The following is a 14,363-nucleotide window of genomic DNA, read 5'->3' as shown; positions in this document are numbered from 1 at the left end:
TTTTGTTACTGTGATTTAGCCGCCAAACATTTTTTTTATATATTTAAATTGTCTACGCCCGCAAAAAAATTTAATAAACCTAAATCTTATTCAATATTCGTTATTCAAGTGTACAACAAATTTAAAAAATATTTATTTTTTAAATATTTCGATTATGCATAAAAAATATTTCAACAAAAATAAGCAAGTAAAATAATTACGAGTTTATATAACATACGTAGAAGAACCCATTCCGATAATATATTGTATGGTGTCTATCATTTTTATGCACTAAAATAGCTGTTCGTCCCACCGTGCAGCGATCGCAGGCAAGTCTAGACGGAAAGTTGCTCCAACAAACATTTCATTCGTTTTCCCAACACCGAATCGTACGGTTCATAGGAGGAACGGAACGGAGTGGACGATACGGAAATCAACGGGGACGCGACGCGAACTGTATTATGTTCGTGATCGGTTGTTTAAAAAATAAAGAAATAAATTAAATAACCCTTGAGAAAATCGCAAAAGATCGTTCGGAATTTTGTGCGTGTGTCCACTGCAAAATAAGTGCCCCACATCGGAAGATTTTAATAAATTCAATTTAAAATCATATTCATTGTCTGACGCGCGCGCGTGATGCACAAATGAAAAAGTAAATCAAAAATTATAAAATAAAATCAAAAGTCCAAAATAAAGGTGATCAACAGCACAAGAAATACAAGAAAAGTTCCTTACCTCCTACCCATCAGAAGAAGAAAGCAGAGAGGAAATAAGCCATAAGATAACCACTAACGGTTAGTTGCGAACTTTACTTCGAAACATAAACAATAACTAAAAAATACACTGACATAAAATGTTGTCTAAACAGTATTTAGAAATCATTTTTACATTATCTTCTCACTGGTATTTTGGCCATGCTGTTGCCCTTTGAAAACATCATTAATTCCGATTCCACCTGAGATTAGAAGTTCGAATAAAAATATTACATAAATGTATTCATGTGGCGCTCATGCATTCCCTTTATATATATTGCTTTCCAATTAAACGATCATTTACTGCCGCTTTGCTGCGCTTCAATAAAATTAAAAAACAAATCGTTAATTTTCTATATATTTTTTGTTACAGGGGCTTCCAAACAGTAAAAGCTCCTTGTTTTGTAGAGATCACTGATATCAGCGCCTATCGAAAATCAATATAAAAATGATTTCACACAGTCCGCCCATATTCAGTCACAGTCCACCCGTTAGTTTTCTGGCGGACTTCATGAGCGGACATCAGCGTCAATCATTGAAGTAAGTTTACCAAAAAATATTCAGCCATAAACAAATAAGCAGTAAATATTCCAATCAATTAACTTAATTAGTGCTAAATTGATTTTAATGAACGCACGAGTTTCGGCCACCAATTCAACTAAATTAAATTGACAAAAACGAATAAAAAGTTAACTTATTTTAAGGGAAACACTATCCATGATTGGGATTTTGTGTCACGTCTTGGAGCAAACTTTCTTTTCCAGTTTCTTATCGGTAGATAAGACTCCGAAAAGTATTCTCTGATACATTTAAAAACAATTTCAACAGGTGTGTACGTGTTAATGAAAGGAATACAAAAAATGTTGATTAAGCAGTCGATAAATTTGCCAGAGATTACATGTTAAAAAAAAAAAAATAAAAAGGTTTTTGCGCTTCCGTTCTTATATAACAAAAATGTCTGAAATGAGTTTCAAAATAAAAGCTTTTTAAAAGCAATTTCCAAAAACATATATGATAGTTTTTTTTTTCAAAATTTTCAAACATAACCCACATTTGTTTGATAAACAAAACCGAACCGAATAATTCTTTTTAATTCGTGTAACACCTGAAATGTTTACAACATATGGAAATGATAATTCGTTTCTCAATGACGGCTGTCAATAGTGAAGTAATTAAAACACCTGTTCAAATTGTCTTATTCCGACCTGCTGTTCTGAAACGGCAGGAAAAACTTGTTATTCATACTCACCAAAAAGTGAAATGGTTGGAAGAAAAAGATTAAAAATATTTCAAGAACACAATGAATGCAGGCACTAAAAATATTCCCTCGACTAAGGCCCGTGTTGGGTTGACAACAGATTGGCGAAAATATGAAATGAAAGCATTCAAGATCAAGGCGAGGCAGACGAACGGAGATGAACCAAAACAAACGTTTAGCAAAGACTGGGGTGATCTTTTATAAAATATATTCTGAAATGTTGAGTGCGGGAGATTTGAAAGATCGTTCACGAGTTGGGGCGATGCCGAAAGAATCACTTGCTTGGCGACAATTTTGCGCGTGGCGCTTTGACGCAACATTTCTTCTCAGAGGCTTACGGACAGGAGCACCCCAAATACGATGACAAATCGATTGAAGGGGAAAAACTACAATATCTCTAGACAAATATGGACGAAAGCCCATACTTTTCCCATAAAATAAATTTGTGGCGCTTCATTGGCTGCACGAGCTGCATTTCACTCATAATCTGTAGTGAGACGTTTATTTTCGGGAATGATTAATATCCAACAACAAAGTTTATATAATTTACGCCAAGATATATAAGTAAACTCGAGCTAAAAATAAATATATACATATGAGAGGTATGCCCAAAGCCAAACAAGCACAAAAAACTTTTTGAAAACATTCGAAATAATCAGTTTAGATTGAAGGGTTTCAAAATCAAGAATTCCATAAAAGTAGTTACTCCGTAAATCGCTTTTATTGTGGGGAAGCCTGCATTCTTTATCAGAGCACGTGAGAGGTATGTCTTTGAAAGATCCCAGGCACTCCAGCAAACTCGAGAAACTCAGGTGCTTTTGCGTCACTTAAGCTGAAATTTTACAACGTGATTTTACAACTACTGCTCATGATTTAACTTCCAGTCGAACTGACTAGGCGGGCTTGGTTACCGAAATCACTTGAAATTTTCAAGTTGCCGAGTCGGGTAGTAAATATGCTGATATAGTGTCCAGACAGCCGCTGTTAGCCAGAAAAAAACGGGTGATAACAGGCAAGCAGACGGAAAAGTTCTCATAGCCAGGCCCACGACAAAAAAGCCATATCAGCACGAGTCCAACATATGTTTAGCATGTGAATTGAATCTTATCAAGCATTGACTCTTAGTTTTTCGGACGTCTAGCCGAAAAAATTAACTATGCACGGGATGTGTGAACTATGCCAAAATGTCTGCCCATAAGTCAAGCATGAATCATGCGATGAGCGCCCAAACAAATATGCTTTAATTAAGTATTACATAGCCAGTGTTCCCCTGTCGTGCGCAACTCCTAGGCCTCCTCTTATCAGTCTTTATAGACAATATATGTTTATATATGTGGTGTTTGAGTTGGTATCAGCAGAAGTACAAGTACAAGTACGTACGTAGGCCTCCTAACAAAGGAGGCAAATATTAAAGCAGTAAAAATTTAAAGCCACCAGCGGTCTTATCAGGCCTGATAAAAGTGCAGCTTGATGCGCAGATGTTCCAAACAAAACCACGATTGGAAGATTTTGTTTAACAGCGATATTAAATATATTATATAGCCGTGAATTATTTCATTTTATATTCATCACATTTTCTTATTTTTAAACTTTCAGCTATAATGACGAGCCCAACAGACCGCTACCACCGCGCTACTACCGACCCCAAGTGATAACTCTGGCCTCCAAAGCCATGGTCAACAACGCCTCGGCGGCGGTCCAGGGACAGGGCCAGGGCCCCAGCCAGCAGAAGGCCGGTGCCACGCCTCTGGGTGTCGGAAGTCGATCGGGCCGAAGCTATCTGGAGCGCATGGCCTCGGCTCCATTGCTCACTAGCCAGCCCAAGTCCTGTCTTAGCCGCAAATCCTGCCTGCACAAATCCAAGACCAGTCCCAAAAACAGTCCCACAGAGCTCGCCCCGACGGAAGGCGACGTCACGGACAGTGTCGGCCAGAGCTGTATGTGCAGCAAGGACAGCGACTGCAGCGGACCCACCCACTGCGAACAGAGGTGAGTGTGTGTGCGGTGTGATAAGATTACATCATGGCAGTAACTTGATAGCCGGTAAATGCCGGAGCGGTTCGATCACTTTGACGTCAGGCCAGAAAATCGAAGACAATTGGCGCCGCACTTACTAAACCGCCAACTGAACTAGATGGGACTTGTTTGGGGTGAGGGTCTAACCATTTGCGGTCAGAACGAGGTGATTCACTAATATGATATCCAATTGATGGAAGGAAAACCTTTTGGGAAAGTTAAGCAATACAAGAAGTTTGATCTTTGTAATCTCAGACAAGAAACCACAAAAAAGGAAAACCAGCAATAGAAGATTTGTCTTTCAATCTGGATTGCTGATCGGCATCTGCAGTCTTTAAAGTTTCCCCTAAAAACCGCATCATATCCGTTGAAACAATCCATAAACATAGATTAATCGTTCATTAGCCATTAAAGATAGTTCAAGTAAAAGGATCGAGACAATCTGTTGGCAGTCATACAACTTTCCCACAGACGTCATAGCCGAGCACATGTCATTTGGTAAGCGAGAGGAGAAAGGAAATTGCATATGGCCCTGGGGGCTAAATAAATGCAAAAAAAAGTCATAAAATATACTAGATTAACTTTGTATATGTGTGAAATTGTTGAGCCAAAATAAAGAACATGCAATTTCATAAAAACAAAATATAAATTATCTAAATGACTGCAAGAATGAGAAAGAATAAAAACACGCCACTGCATCGGCTGCCGAGGGGCTCTGTGTATCTAGTATCTCTCAGATAAAAAACCGCACAAATTAAGACTGAAATCGGAATAGACTGGCATTTAGTATAGAGCCGAACAGCAAGGCGCCATTATTTTTATTTTCGCTTTCTATACATGTGATCTCTCTCTATATGTACAAATCTCAAAAATACAGGCCCTGAACATATTTGGGTTATCGATTTATTCTGACAGATATATTGAGTACATATGGATTTTCAATATTTTTCAATAGGCCCTAGGAAAGCTTTTCCTTCTTTGCACTTGAATTTGACATTTCGAAAAATGACTAAAAATAAAGGAAAAATTCTCGTGTATACCCGATGAGATAGAGAAAATAAATGATTCGTTCATTTGCGTCAAAGGCGAGAACTATTTGTCTATTTGGGCAATGTCTAGACTTGGGCATCGGGGCTTAAAGTTTCACAGCATCTCGTACAAATGCAATTACCCGTAATACTCGTATTATCAATGCAAACCAGACGCGTGCCTTATACCTTTTTAGAGTTTGTGTACATTTTGCGGTTGCGTATGTTTTATCAGTTGCGAAAGGCACTGGAAAAAAAATGTGCCTCACCTCATTACTTTGCCTTAAAAATAAATATTTTGGAAACAAATAAAATGGAAGGATTTCCCCCATTTTAAAGCATGACGAACCCATCCATCATTATCGATGTCTGTCACTCAGCGAGGCCTTCGTTCCCCTCCCATTCCAATTACATATGACAGTCTATGAAAAAGCTTTCCTCTTTGTTAATTAGTCCTCCCCCGAAAAAAACCAAATATCATCAAGATCAGCCATCAGACGTCGCAGTCGGGTCACGTCAAGGCCGAAGAATTATTAGCCTAGAGGCGTGATCTCTTTCGGCGAAAGGCGTCATTAAATAGAATATAAATTTGAATTTATTTTTGTTTTTTTTTGGTGTAACATAACTAAAAATATTTCAACATTACAAGCCCCGCAATGCACACACACAGACACACTTAAGGTTATATTTAGAGATATGGGGAGATGTGTCTGATGTTCATGCGAAGATCACGTGAATCGATTAGAAAGTTGAGGTCGGGCCATATGCGTTTGCTCTAAAAATGTTGGCGCACAATCAACCCGAAAATGTTGAAAAGAATTTTGTAAATTTACAAAAACCATATAGTTTTCTATTTTATTTAACATTGAATGTAGAAAGTAATTAGATGAGACCAAAAACGAAAGACACGCCGCCAAATTTTCCAACTAAAAACTATTTTGAGATACTTAGTATTGGACTTTGACTGTGCGTAGGGGAAATTTTCCAAAAAAAAGCTCTAGCATAGAAAGGAAAGACATAAAACTTAGCATGTTTTGCTAGCGGATATAGAATAGAAAATCATAAAAATATAAAAGGAGGAAATACCTTGATGTGTTTTAAAAAACTAGCCCAGTTGTAAGGTCAACTACGTTGTAAAATATTACCAGAATATTATTTGAACGGGTTATTGACTCGAGAAAATTGGGGGATTCGAACAAGGTCTGCAAATTGAGGAAATTACAAAGTATTTTTAGCATAGCATTTTCATATACTTTTATGAGAGGTTTTGGGATTTAAAAATTGCCTTTTCTTACCGAAACCAAAACTTGTTTCTCCTTCCTCGATCTTAAGTTAATGTGCCATGCATATTGAGGAGTTACAAATTTATGGACTTGTCGTAAACCGGACCCTCGAAATAAATGCGATCCGTATTGCATACGGAATGGTCGGAATGGTGGCTGGACGAATGCATTTGGATAGCCGAAACCCGTTTCCCTTGGAGAAAATATAAGCCAGGCGGGAAAATGAATGGAAATGTAAATGAATATTTTCTGATTTTTTTTTTTTGGACTGATGGTGATCTCTTTTAAAGTTGACACGTTTCAGGAAAAAACGAGACCCGTCTGTGGTTTCTGTTTTCTGGTGGCATGGTTCGGTGGATGGCTGGATGGCTGGCTGGCCTCTGTGTTGGGCGTTAAAGCCTACACACCAGATAAGCGATCGCGACGGAAACCTGTTGAAGAAAATGCAACAGCACCGCCTCGATCATGCCCTCGATGCGTGATCGTCGATAGTCGTTTCGATCCGATCCGAATCGGGTCTGGCCGGGTGGGGCGATCTCCGTATAAAAAACCCCAATACCCAGCCGGCTGTTTGCCGGCTTTCAGTAAACAGAGAGAAAAAAGCCGAGACGGCTCTGTTGGCAATAGCCAACAATTGTTGGCTATTTGAACTTCTCATATATATTTAGCACCTGATGCGTATCCCCCTTAACTCTCCTCCAATTTGCAGACCAAATAAATGCTACTCTTCAGTCTAGGTTGGCTTCAATCTAAGTGACGGAAACTTTTCAATTTCTCAGTTGAGAAATTAGTTGATATATTTTGGTTTGGCAACAGCGAAAAGCCATTAAGAAACGAGCCCCTATCCTGTTTGATTAGCCAAAATTAGCCGCCATATCTTATCGTTTTTATGGTCAACTTTCAAAATAGAACGGTGGTTTTATTGGATTGGTAAAAATATGCAAAGTATTAGTAATGATGGAAAGAAATACGGTCTAATTAACTTATAATACTGAGTAGTTTAAAGATTTTTTTGTCATTTTCAGATATGGTTTTAGACCAATATAGTGGAACTACACCACATAGCTATATTTAAACTACTCATAAATAACCATTCCAAGGGATTTCAGACTTTTGCTAGACTAAAAGATTTTTCTTGGATTTTTCAGTTTAATATCCTATATCTTGAATCACAAGTTATCCCATATATCTAGTGGGGTGTGTGTTTTTATTTACATTTAAGCCAAAGACTCGTGGGAAGAGTCGCCGAAAAAGGCCAACAACAAAAAGAAAGGCATCGCAGAAAAGTAGGCGTGTTTTACATATAGATTAAAGCAAATCATTGGCGGATTGGTACGTGACTGCTAAAAATAAATTTAAAAAAATATACAATACACATTACTCTTTTTATGACGCAAAGAATTTTTCGGGAACAACATTTTTTAAAGGAATTAAATGTTTCGATGGAAAACGGGAAATCTTAGCAAAAGAATTGATATTGTTACAAGGTTTCGGGGCACTGGGAAATGCCAAACAATTGGCATACCCCTCGAGGGCCTTCCTATTTGGAAGGATCTGCTGAAAGGTGATTAGAAAAATGCATTTTGGCAACGACGCAGTTAGCTAAACTAAAAGTCAAAACAAACCAATAAAATGAAACTGTTCAGCATAAAAATAGAAATCTTCTCGGAGAAAGAAGGCGAGTCAATGACCATAGAGCCATAAAGTACATATTTTCAAATGATGGGGGGGTCAAGTCAAATTGATAAAGCCCGGGTCGGATCTATAATTAATAATATATATTTTTATAATGCAGATTTTAATAATCATATTTGGAATTTCTTTTCTGTTTTTTGCAGCCGTGGCCCCAAGAAGCATGTGATCTTTGCCGATGATGAAGGTCTTTCGTTGACCGAAGTACGTGTGATGTCCGAGCCCTCGAATGTGCCGCCCTACTGGAGCATGAAGTTCTTGGAGCAGATTACACAGGGCCTGGTCAGTCCTCATCCGCCAGATCAGTGGACGGTGGACTTCAAGCAGCCGGCCTCAGACTATCTATCATTCAGGTATGTTTAAAACAAATTATGAATATTAATTCAATTTAATAAATAATCATGTCAATTACAGACAAAAGATAGAGCGTGATTATGTCTCGCTGGAGAATGTGATCGTCAAAGATGAAGAGTCGATCGTGGTGGGCACCATCAAGGTGAAGAACATCGATTTCCAAAAGGAGATCATCGTCCGGGTGACCTGGGACGACTGGAAGAGCCAGCAGGACATCTTCTGTACGTTCGCTAGGGCCTATGGACCGGCCACCTGTGCCCATGTCGTCTTCGATACATTCTCCTTCAAGATCACGCTGCCGCCGTCGTCGAAGCGCTTGGAATTCTGCATCTGCTACCGCACCAACGATACGGAATATTGGGATAATAATGATGTGAGTTTTAACTCATTCGTCCTGGATTAAAAACATAATTCTAAATGATATTTAACTTACAGGGTAAAAACTACACCATCAGCAAGCGATCGCCCTTTTACTACAACGCCTTGTCGCCCTATGATAAGGGTCAGAATCGCAACTCTAGCCAGCAAATGAGGTCCACCCTGACCGATGCCATGGCCAAGGTTCAGGACCAGAACAGCTGGAACCAGGAGCCCCATACCCCCTATTGGTAACTCCGGCCCGGGAACAAGGAATGGAAATCCCCCACCCGCGCTGAGAACATTTTCTCATTTTTGGCCACATGAACAGATTAGAAAAAGAAATTGGAACAGAGTTAAAGATTTTTAAAATATTTAAGAAAGTGAGAGAGAGAGAGTCGAAAAGATTTAAAACCTAAAGATACTTTTGACTTTATTCTAAGCCTGGTACAAAGATCCCAATTATAAAGTGCCATCGACTTGAGGTTAATTCAACTATAAATGAGAACTAGGGCCCTTAACTACTTTCACTAAGCAATCGCCCTAATTTTTGTGTTTTTTTTTTTGTCGATTAGTCAGATCAGTGGAATTTGAAAATCATATCATCTATTGTGTATCCTTTTAAAATGTTGTATGTTCGATTGTAGAGATTTTTGAAGAGAGAAAGATTTTTATAAATGTTTACCTGTATGCCTGTGTGATTGTCTACATCTGTATAACTGATATTAGATTTATTTTAACAAACAAAAAAAAAACGTATGAAAACCTATAAAAACGAGATGAATTTTGAGGCGTGAAGTATCCTAGCAAACCATTGTTTCGAAATTTTCTGCAACTGCAAAATAAAGCAAACAAAAAAGAAAAACAAACAAACAAACAAACACACACAACATTATAAACAAAAAGAAAAGAGAAACAAACAAATTTTAGATCTAAGTTTATTTGTTTTATTATTTTTTTCATCTTTTGTTCTTTTCATTTCATTATACAATTTTTTCCTTTGGTTATTTGAAACTCTAAGACTGAAATGGCTTGTTATGGAGAATAAAACACGTCCTGCAATATATTATATAATAAAATAAAAACAAAACAAAAAACATAAAAATTCTTATCATCACATTGCAGACAATAAACCTTATTTGTCCTCATTGTTCTGTGTGATCCAGATCCCCGACTATATTCTATATACACCTAACTAGTTTTAAGAAAATTGTACATACAGATGCAAGAGCAAACAATATATACCAGAAAATTGCCTGTTAAATACATTTATATACCTATGTGTTTAGTTTTATGAAGATATAGATTTAGTCCCTAGAGGTTATTTAGTTGGTAAGATGCGCCAAACTGACGTAACGTGAATGAATCCCTATATGTGTGCACATATGTAGAGCGTACTCTATGATTATTTAGTTTTTAGTCAACCTATGACACAACGAGCCACTATATATTGTCATATTCAGCTCCTTGATCATAAAACAAAATAAATATTTTTGAAAACAAATATTTGAATGGCTTATTACTTATGGTTTCTACATTATAGAAGTTTGAAGAACTTTTCTGTCCACATTTAAATGGAAAAAGGATCAAGATCTTGGGGATAAGAAAAAATATAATCTTAAATAGATTTCCAAAGCCAGAGTTCAAGTTTTTTCCACAAAACTTACTCATTATAGATGATCTCTAACCGCCTCCGGTTAATCTAAAGCTCATAAAACCCGTTCCCAATGGCAGGAGCATCATTAATTGGTCATAGGTTATCTCGGAATGACGTTATGTCGCGAATTGCACAAATCGCAACCGGTTCCCCGAAAGATTAACAAATAGACCCGATTTAAAGAGCAGTAGTCAGTAGACCTTTGCTGGGAAATCCGTCGAATTGAAACACGTAAAAGTAGTTTTTATATATTTTATAATTTAATTTATTCAGAGTGCTTTCATTTAGGAGCGGGTCATACAATTGAAACAGCATAATATCATATTCGCTTGTGTGGCCCTGCGGGGCAGCGGTGAGGAGGGGATAACATGGGGCTCGCCACGGGGGGAGTACACACGGGGACATACTTTCCAGCGCAAAACTAGACATACAGAGGATTAAGTATACAGATATAGATTGTAGATGGAATAGTTTACTTTGAACTTGAGTGTAGCTTAAAGATATAAGAATGTTCAGCGATTAAAGTTTTTAAAAAAGCATCTTTATAGAAAAGATCGAAGTGGACTAGTTGCAGTGATATAGAAATGCGTACAGTTGTGAATCTGGAATGTACATGTGTCTGCGGCACACACGCAACATTTAAACAATTTTGGGCCCTGCTATGGATAGCCATTTTCTTCGAAATTAATAAAAAAGAAAAACATTGTATAGATTCATACGGAAAAGTAAAAGTATGTGCTCCGGGCCTGCCCACGATTGCGTCAACTGATCAACTCTGGCCTTAGACTACTCAACTATAGTGACCCATTTTAGTTGCCCTTCTGTTTGGCCTTCAGGCTGGCGGGCATCTCTGGTGGCGGCGGGCGGGGGATGCCCAGAGCCACCTTGACACCGTCATAGATGAACCACTGCAGAGCAGTCAAGGTACCGATCATGATAATACGCGGGGTCAGACCGTTCCACATTCCCATGAATCCAAGAGACTTGGCTATGCTGGCGGCGCTGGCTCCCTTGGTCTGGTTCAGCTTGGACACAACCACGTCAGCGGGATGAGACACCACGGCGCAGAACACACCGGCGATGTAACCAGCGGCGAAGGTCACGACCAGTTGCTCGCCCTTTGAGCAGTCGGCACGTGGCTTGGGCACAACATACCTGCCGGAGATACCGTAATTAGTATTGATTTAACATTGAATTTGTAATTTATATCTTACTTGTACAACAGCTCCACGGTGCGCTCGAAGCAAGCGAACTTCATCATGGTGTAGGGGATCTGTCGCATCCACAGGGGCACCAGACCCTTGTAGAAGGCGTTGACGCCCTCCTCCTTCAGCATCTTGGGCACCGCCTCGCGGAAGTTGTTGGCAAATCCGGGCACGGTCTGGATCTTGACCTTGGCGGCCTCGAACGGCGACAGAGCAATGTCGGCGAAGAACTCAGCCGAGGCGGAAGCGGCCAGGTACAACGAGGTGCGGTACAAGTAGGCGTTCTCCTCGCCAATGATGTCGGCGTACTTTACTTTGAACACCTCATACAAGCCGAACTTGCAGAGTCCCTGGAATAGAAAATATAATATGTTATATTACTGAGTTTCTAAGGCGGTTTATCTATTTTAAGATAAGTTAAAGTATCTTTATCTTTTGCATAAAATTATCTGTTTATGGGAGAAGTAAGAGCTTTCTTTAAACTGTCTGGAGGGAATAAATGTGATTGTTTCAATAAGGAAACTACTATCACTTCAAAGATAATACTGCTTGATAAGATAAAGCTACAACTTGAAATCAACCATTGCACTGAATAACTACCATTTTTAAATAAAATAAAAATATGTTTCAAATCTTGAATCATTACTAAGCATTATTAACTTTAGTTCCCCTTGAAAATCACTCAATTCAAATTGTTTCTTCAGTTTTAAAGTCAAAAATCCACCAATTAGGGTTATCAGGTGACTGGGTCACGTTTCTGTCTGGCCGGAATTGGCTTCGTTTGCTTTGATTACATAACCCACAACCCAGTTGCACTCACCTGCGCCGAGTAGCCCAACAGGGTTGGGAACCAGCCCTTGGCCAGACCACGGGCACCCTCCTCCGCGACGGTAACCTTGAAGCCATGTACCAGATTCTTGTACTTGGCGGGGTCCACCTGCAGACGGCACTTTACCAGATCCAGGGGCACGACGAAGGTGTGAGTGGTGCCGCAGCTCAGGATGCCACCAATACCGCAGAGCGCGAAGTATTTGGTGCTACCGAACTCGCAGGAGGTGCTGTGATCAGCGGCAACGGGAACGGCGGCGGCGGCAGCAGCGATCTGGCGCCCCTCCACGGGCTGGGGATCAACGGCGTTGCTGTTGGCGGCGTCGCATTGCACTCGGCCGAACGGGGTGCGGAATGGTGAGTTCCTGGCAGTTTCAAAGAAGCTCGAGAACATCTTGCACTTGTTTTTCGCTGATTCCTGTGGCTCTTGAAAACGCTGAAAACAGAGAAAGGGATTCCGTTAGCGGCTGATCCGTCTCATGGCTGCGAAGCATGTGCTTTATCTAATTATATATTGCTGGGTTGGTGGATTGTATATGTAAGCGCCACGGACGGACGGCGGTGACGACTACGGACGGCCTTGTGTCTTTTCTAGGTTACATAACGGCGTGCCCAGAATTCGCACTCACTGGTCCCAATATCTGCGGTCTCGCAGCTTGGCAACTCGACAAAACTATCACTGAAATTTGTTTCCAATATTGGGGAATTTAGACGTCACCGACTATTTAAGTTTTGAATTTTGATTGGAGAGTCTTATGCAATTTTTTCAGCTTGATTCGCACTTACAGATTTCGTTCAGCAACGTAACAGCTTCGTGGCGAGGGATTCGGAAAGAATAGGTACTCGCGGGGGCGCTCCCGGTATCGAAAGCTTTATGGGGAGGGTTGTCTAGCTGTCTTTCAGAAGCTTATTTTTTTTTTAGTATTTTTTTTCCTCTTACCGAAAAATGGCCACACTTGAGAGTCCTATATTGTTTTCATAAATAATATTTCTACATTTATCATATTAACACACTTTAAAGCTGATAATTTCCAATATAAATTTCATAAAAGTAAAGTTTTTATAAATCGATATATAAGCTTTCGAGTTGAATGGGTAACACAGGTGAAGATCTTTGCTAGTAAGCACATACTCGAACCACCATCCAACTTTTCGAAGTCGAAAAAAGGAAATCAAAAATTCAGGATGTGAGCCGGATAAGATCGTAGTATAAGAAGGATAAAAGCACTAAAACACTAAACAAAGCAGAGTATTTTTCTTTAAAAATATTAAATATTTTGAAAATAAACATAAAATAAAACAATTCATTAGCTTCAGGAGTCAAGGATATTTAAAAAAACATGTTATAATATTTATTTTGCTGAATTGGTTAATTTTTAGGAGTAATAGTTGTTATTTTAAAATATTTCTTATAGCTCACTCTTTCCTAAAACATGTTTGATGTTGCATCCAACATTTTCTTGAACATGTTTGAAGTTCTGCGCCGTCTGCGTTTCGGCCAAGTTAAGACTTAAGATTTAAGTTTGAGTTTGAATCGTAGCGCGATCGCACACGCGCGCTTCATGGTTATATATATTTTTTCGATCCGATCGCCGACGTGCCGTCCGCCATCTCTTTCCCCCAAATCAGTTCGTACTTCGCGGCTAATTTTCAACTTGAGAAGTGAAAAACAACAAAATCAAGCAAATAATTGAGTAATTAGAGTCGAATGTAAGAAGAGTTGTGTGTGAGTGAGTTTGTGTAACGGTAGCCTGATCTCGGCTAGAGATTACGAAAAAGTGGCCAACTCTTATTTTGGCCAAATTGATTGTGAATTAGTTTTGAAAGCTTAAGAGCTAATCAGCTGATAAATAAAGCATATAAAGTGGAAGTACGAATCGGAAAGTCATCGTATTTTTATATGATTTTTATAGGCGGAAAAGAAAGTTTGATTTAGGAGCCACTGGAAGTGATA

The 14,363-nt window shown here is 39.1% G+C and overlaps 3 protein-coding genes across 7 annotated transcripts in view; 2 read left to right on the top strand and 1 right to left on the bottom strand.

The window, feature by feature from the left end:
• The first annotated feature begins 326 nt into the window (after window positions 1–326).
• LOC6507821 (protein phosphatase 1 regulatory subunit 3B) lies at window positions 327–10,223 on the top strand. Of its 2 annotated transcripts, XM_001956378.4 has the most exons (6): window positions 328–773; window positions 1,105–1,271; window positions 3,586–3,978; window positions 8,155–8,361; window positions 8,423–8,735; window positions 8,798–10,223. In XM_001956378.4, the coding sequence occupies exons 2-6, from the start codon at window positions 1,180–1,182 to the stop codon at window positions 8,972–8,974; spliced, it is 1,182 nt and encodes a 393-aa protein (XP_001956414.1). In that variant the 5' UTR covers window positions 328–773; window positions 1,105–1,179; the 3' UTR covers window positions 8,975–10,223. The 2 variants fall into 2 exon arrangements, with proteins under 2 accessions (XP_014765481.1, XP_001956414.1); XM_014909995.3 differs by lacking the exon at window positions 1,105–1,271 and having other exon boundaries at window positions 327–773.
• Window positions 10,224–10,614: 391 nt separating this feature from the next.
• On the bottom strand, window positions 10,615–13,354 carry LOC6507237 (phosphate carrier protein, mitochondrial). Of its 2 annotated transcripts, none has more exons than XM_014909625.3 (4): window positions 13,196–13,354; window positions 12,402–12,845; window positions 11,591–11,931; window positions 10,615–11,531 (listed from the first exon to the last, which is right to left on the bottom strand). In XM_014909625.3, exons 2-4 carry the CDS (start codon window positions 12,801–12,803, stop codon window positions 11,186–11,188), a joined length of 1,089 nt encoding a protein of 362 aa, XP_014765111.1. In that variant the 5' UTR covers window positions 12,804–12,845; window positions 13,196–13,354; the 3' UTR covers window positions 10,615–11,185. The 2 variants fall into 2 exon arrangements, with proteins under 2 accessions (XP_014765111.1, XP_001956415.1); XM_001956379.4 differs by lacking the exon at window positions 13,196–13,354 and adding an exon at window positions 13,039–13,181.
• A 549-nt stretch (window positions 13,355–13,903) lies between these two features.
• Window positions 13,904–14,363, top strand: part of LOC6507824 (serine-rich adhesin for platelets) — a 105,246-nt gene continuing 104,786 nt past the window's right edge. For 2 of the 3 annotated variants that reach the window (XM_032454098.2, XM_032454097.2), the window contains exon 1: window positions 13,904–14,119. The gene's annotated coding sequence lies outside the window, so the exon portion shown is untranslated. The remainder of the gene's footprint in view (window positions 14,120–14,363) is intronic. The other variant, XM_014909997.3, reaches the window with a different exon arrangement.

Source organism: Drosophila ananassae, chromosome 2R (assembly GCF_017639315.1).
Source record: "Drosophila ananassae strain 14024-0371.13 chromosome 2R, ASM1763931v2, whole genome shotgun sequence".
Lineage (NCBI taxonomy): Eukaryota > Metazoa > Arthropoda > Insecta > Diptera > Drosophilidae > Drosophila > Drosophila ananassae.
Note: the sequence above shows the minus strand (reverse complement) of the source record. Positions and strands in the feature narration are given on the sequence as shown.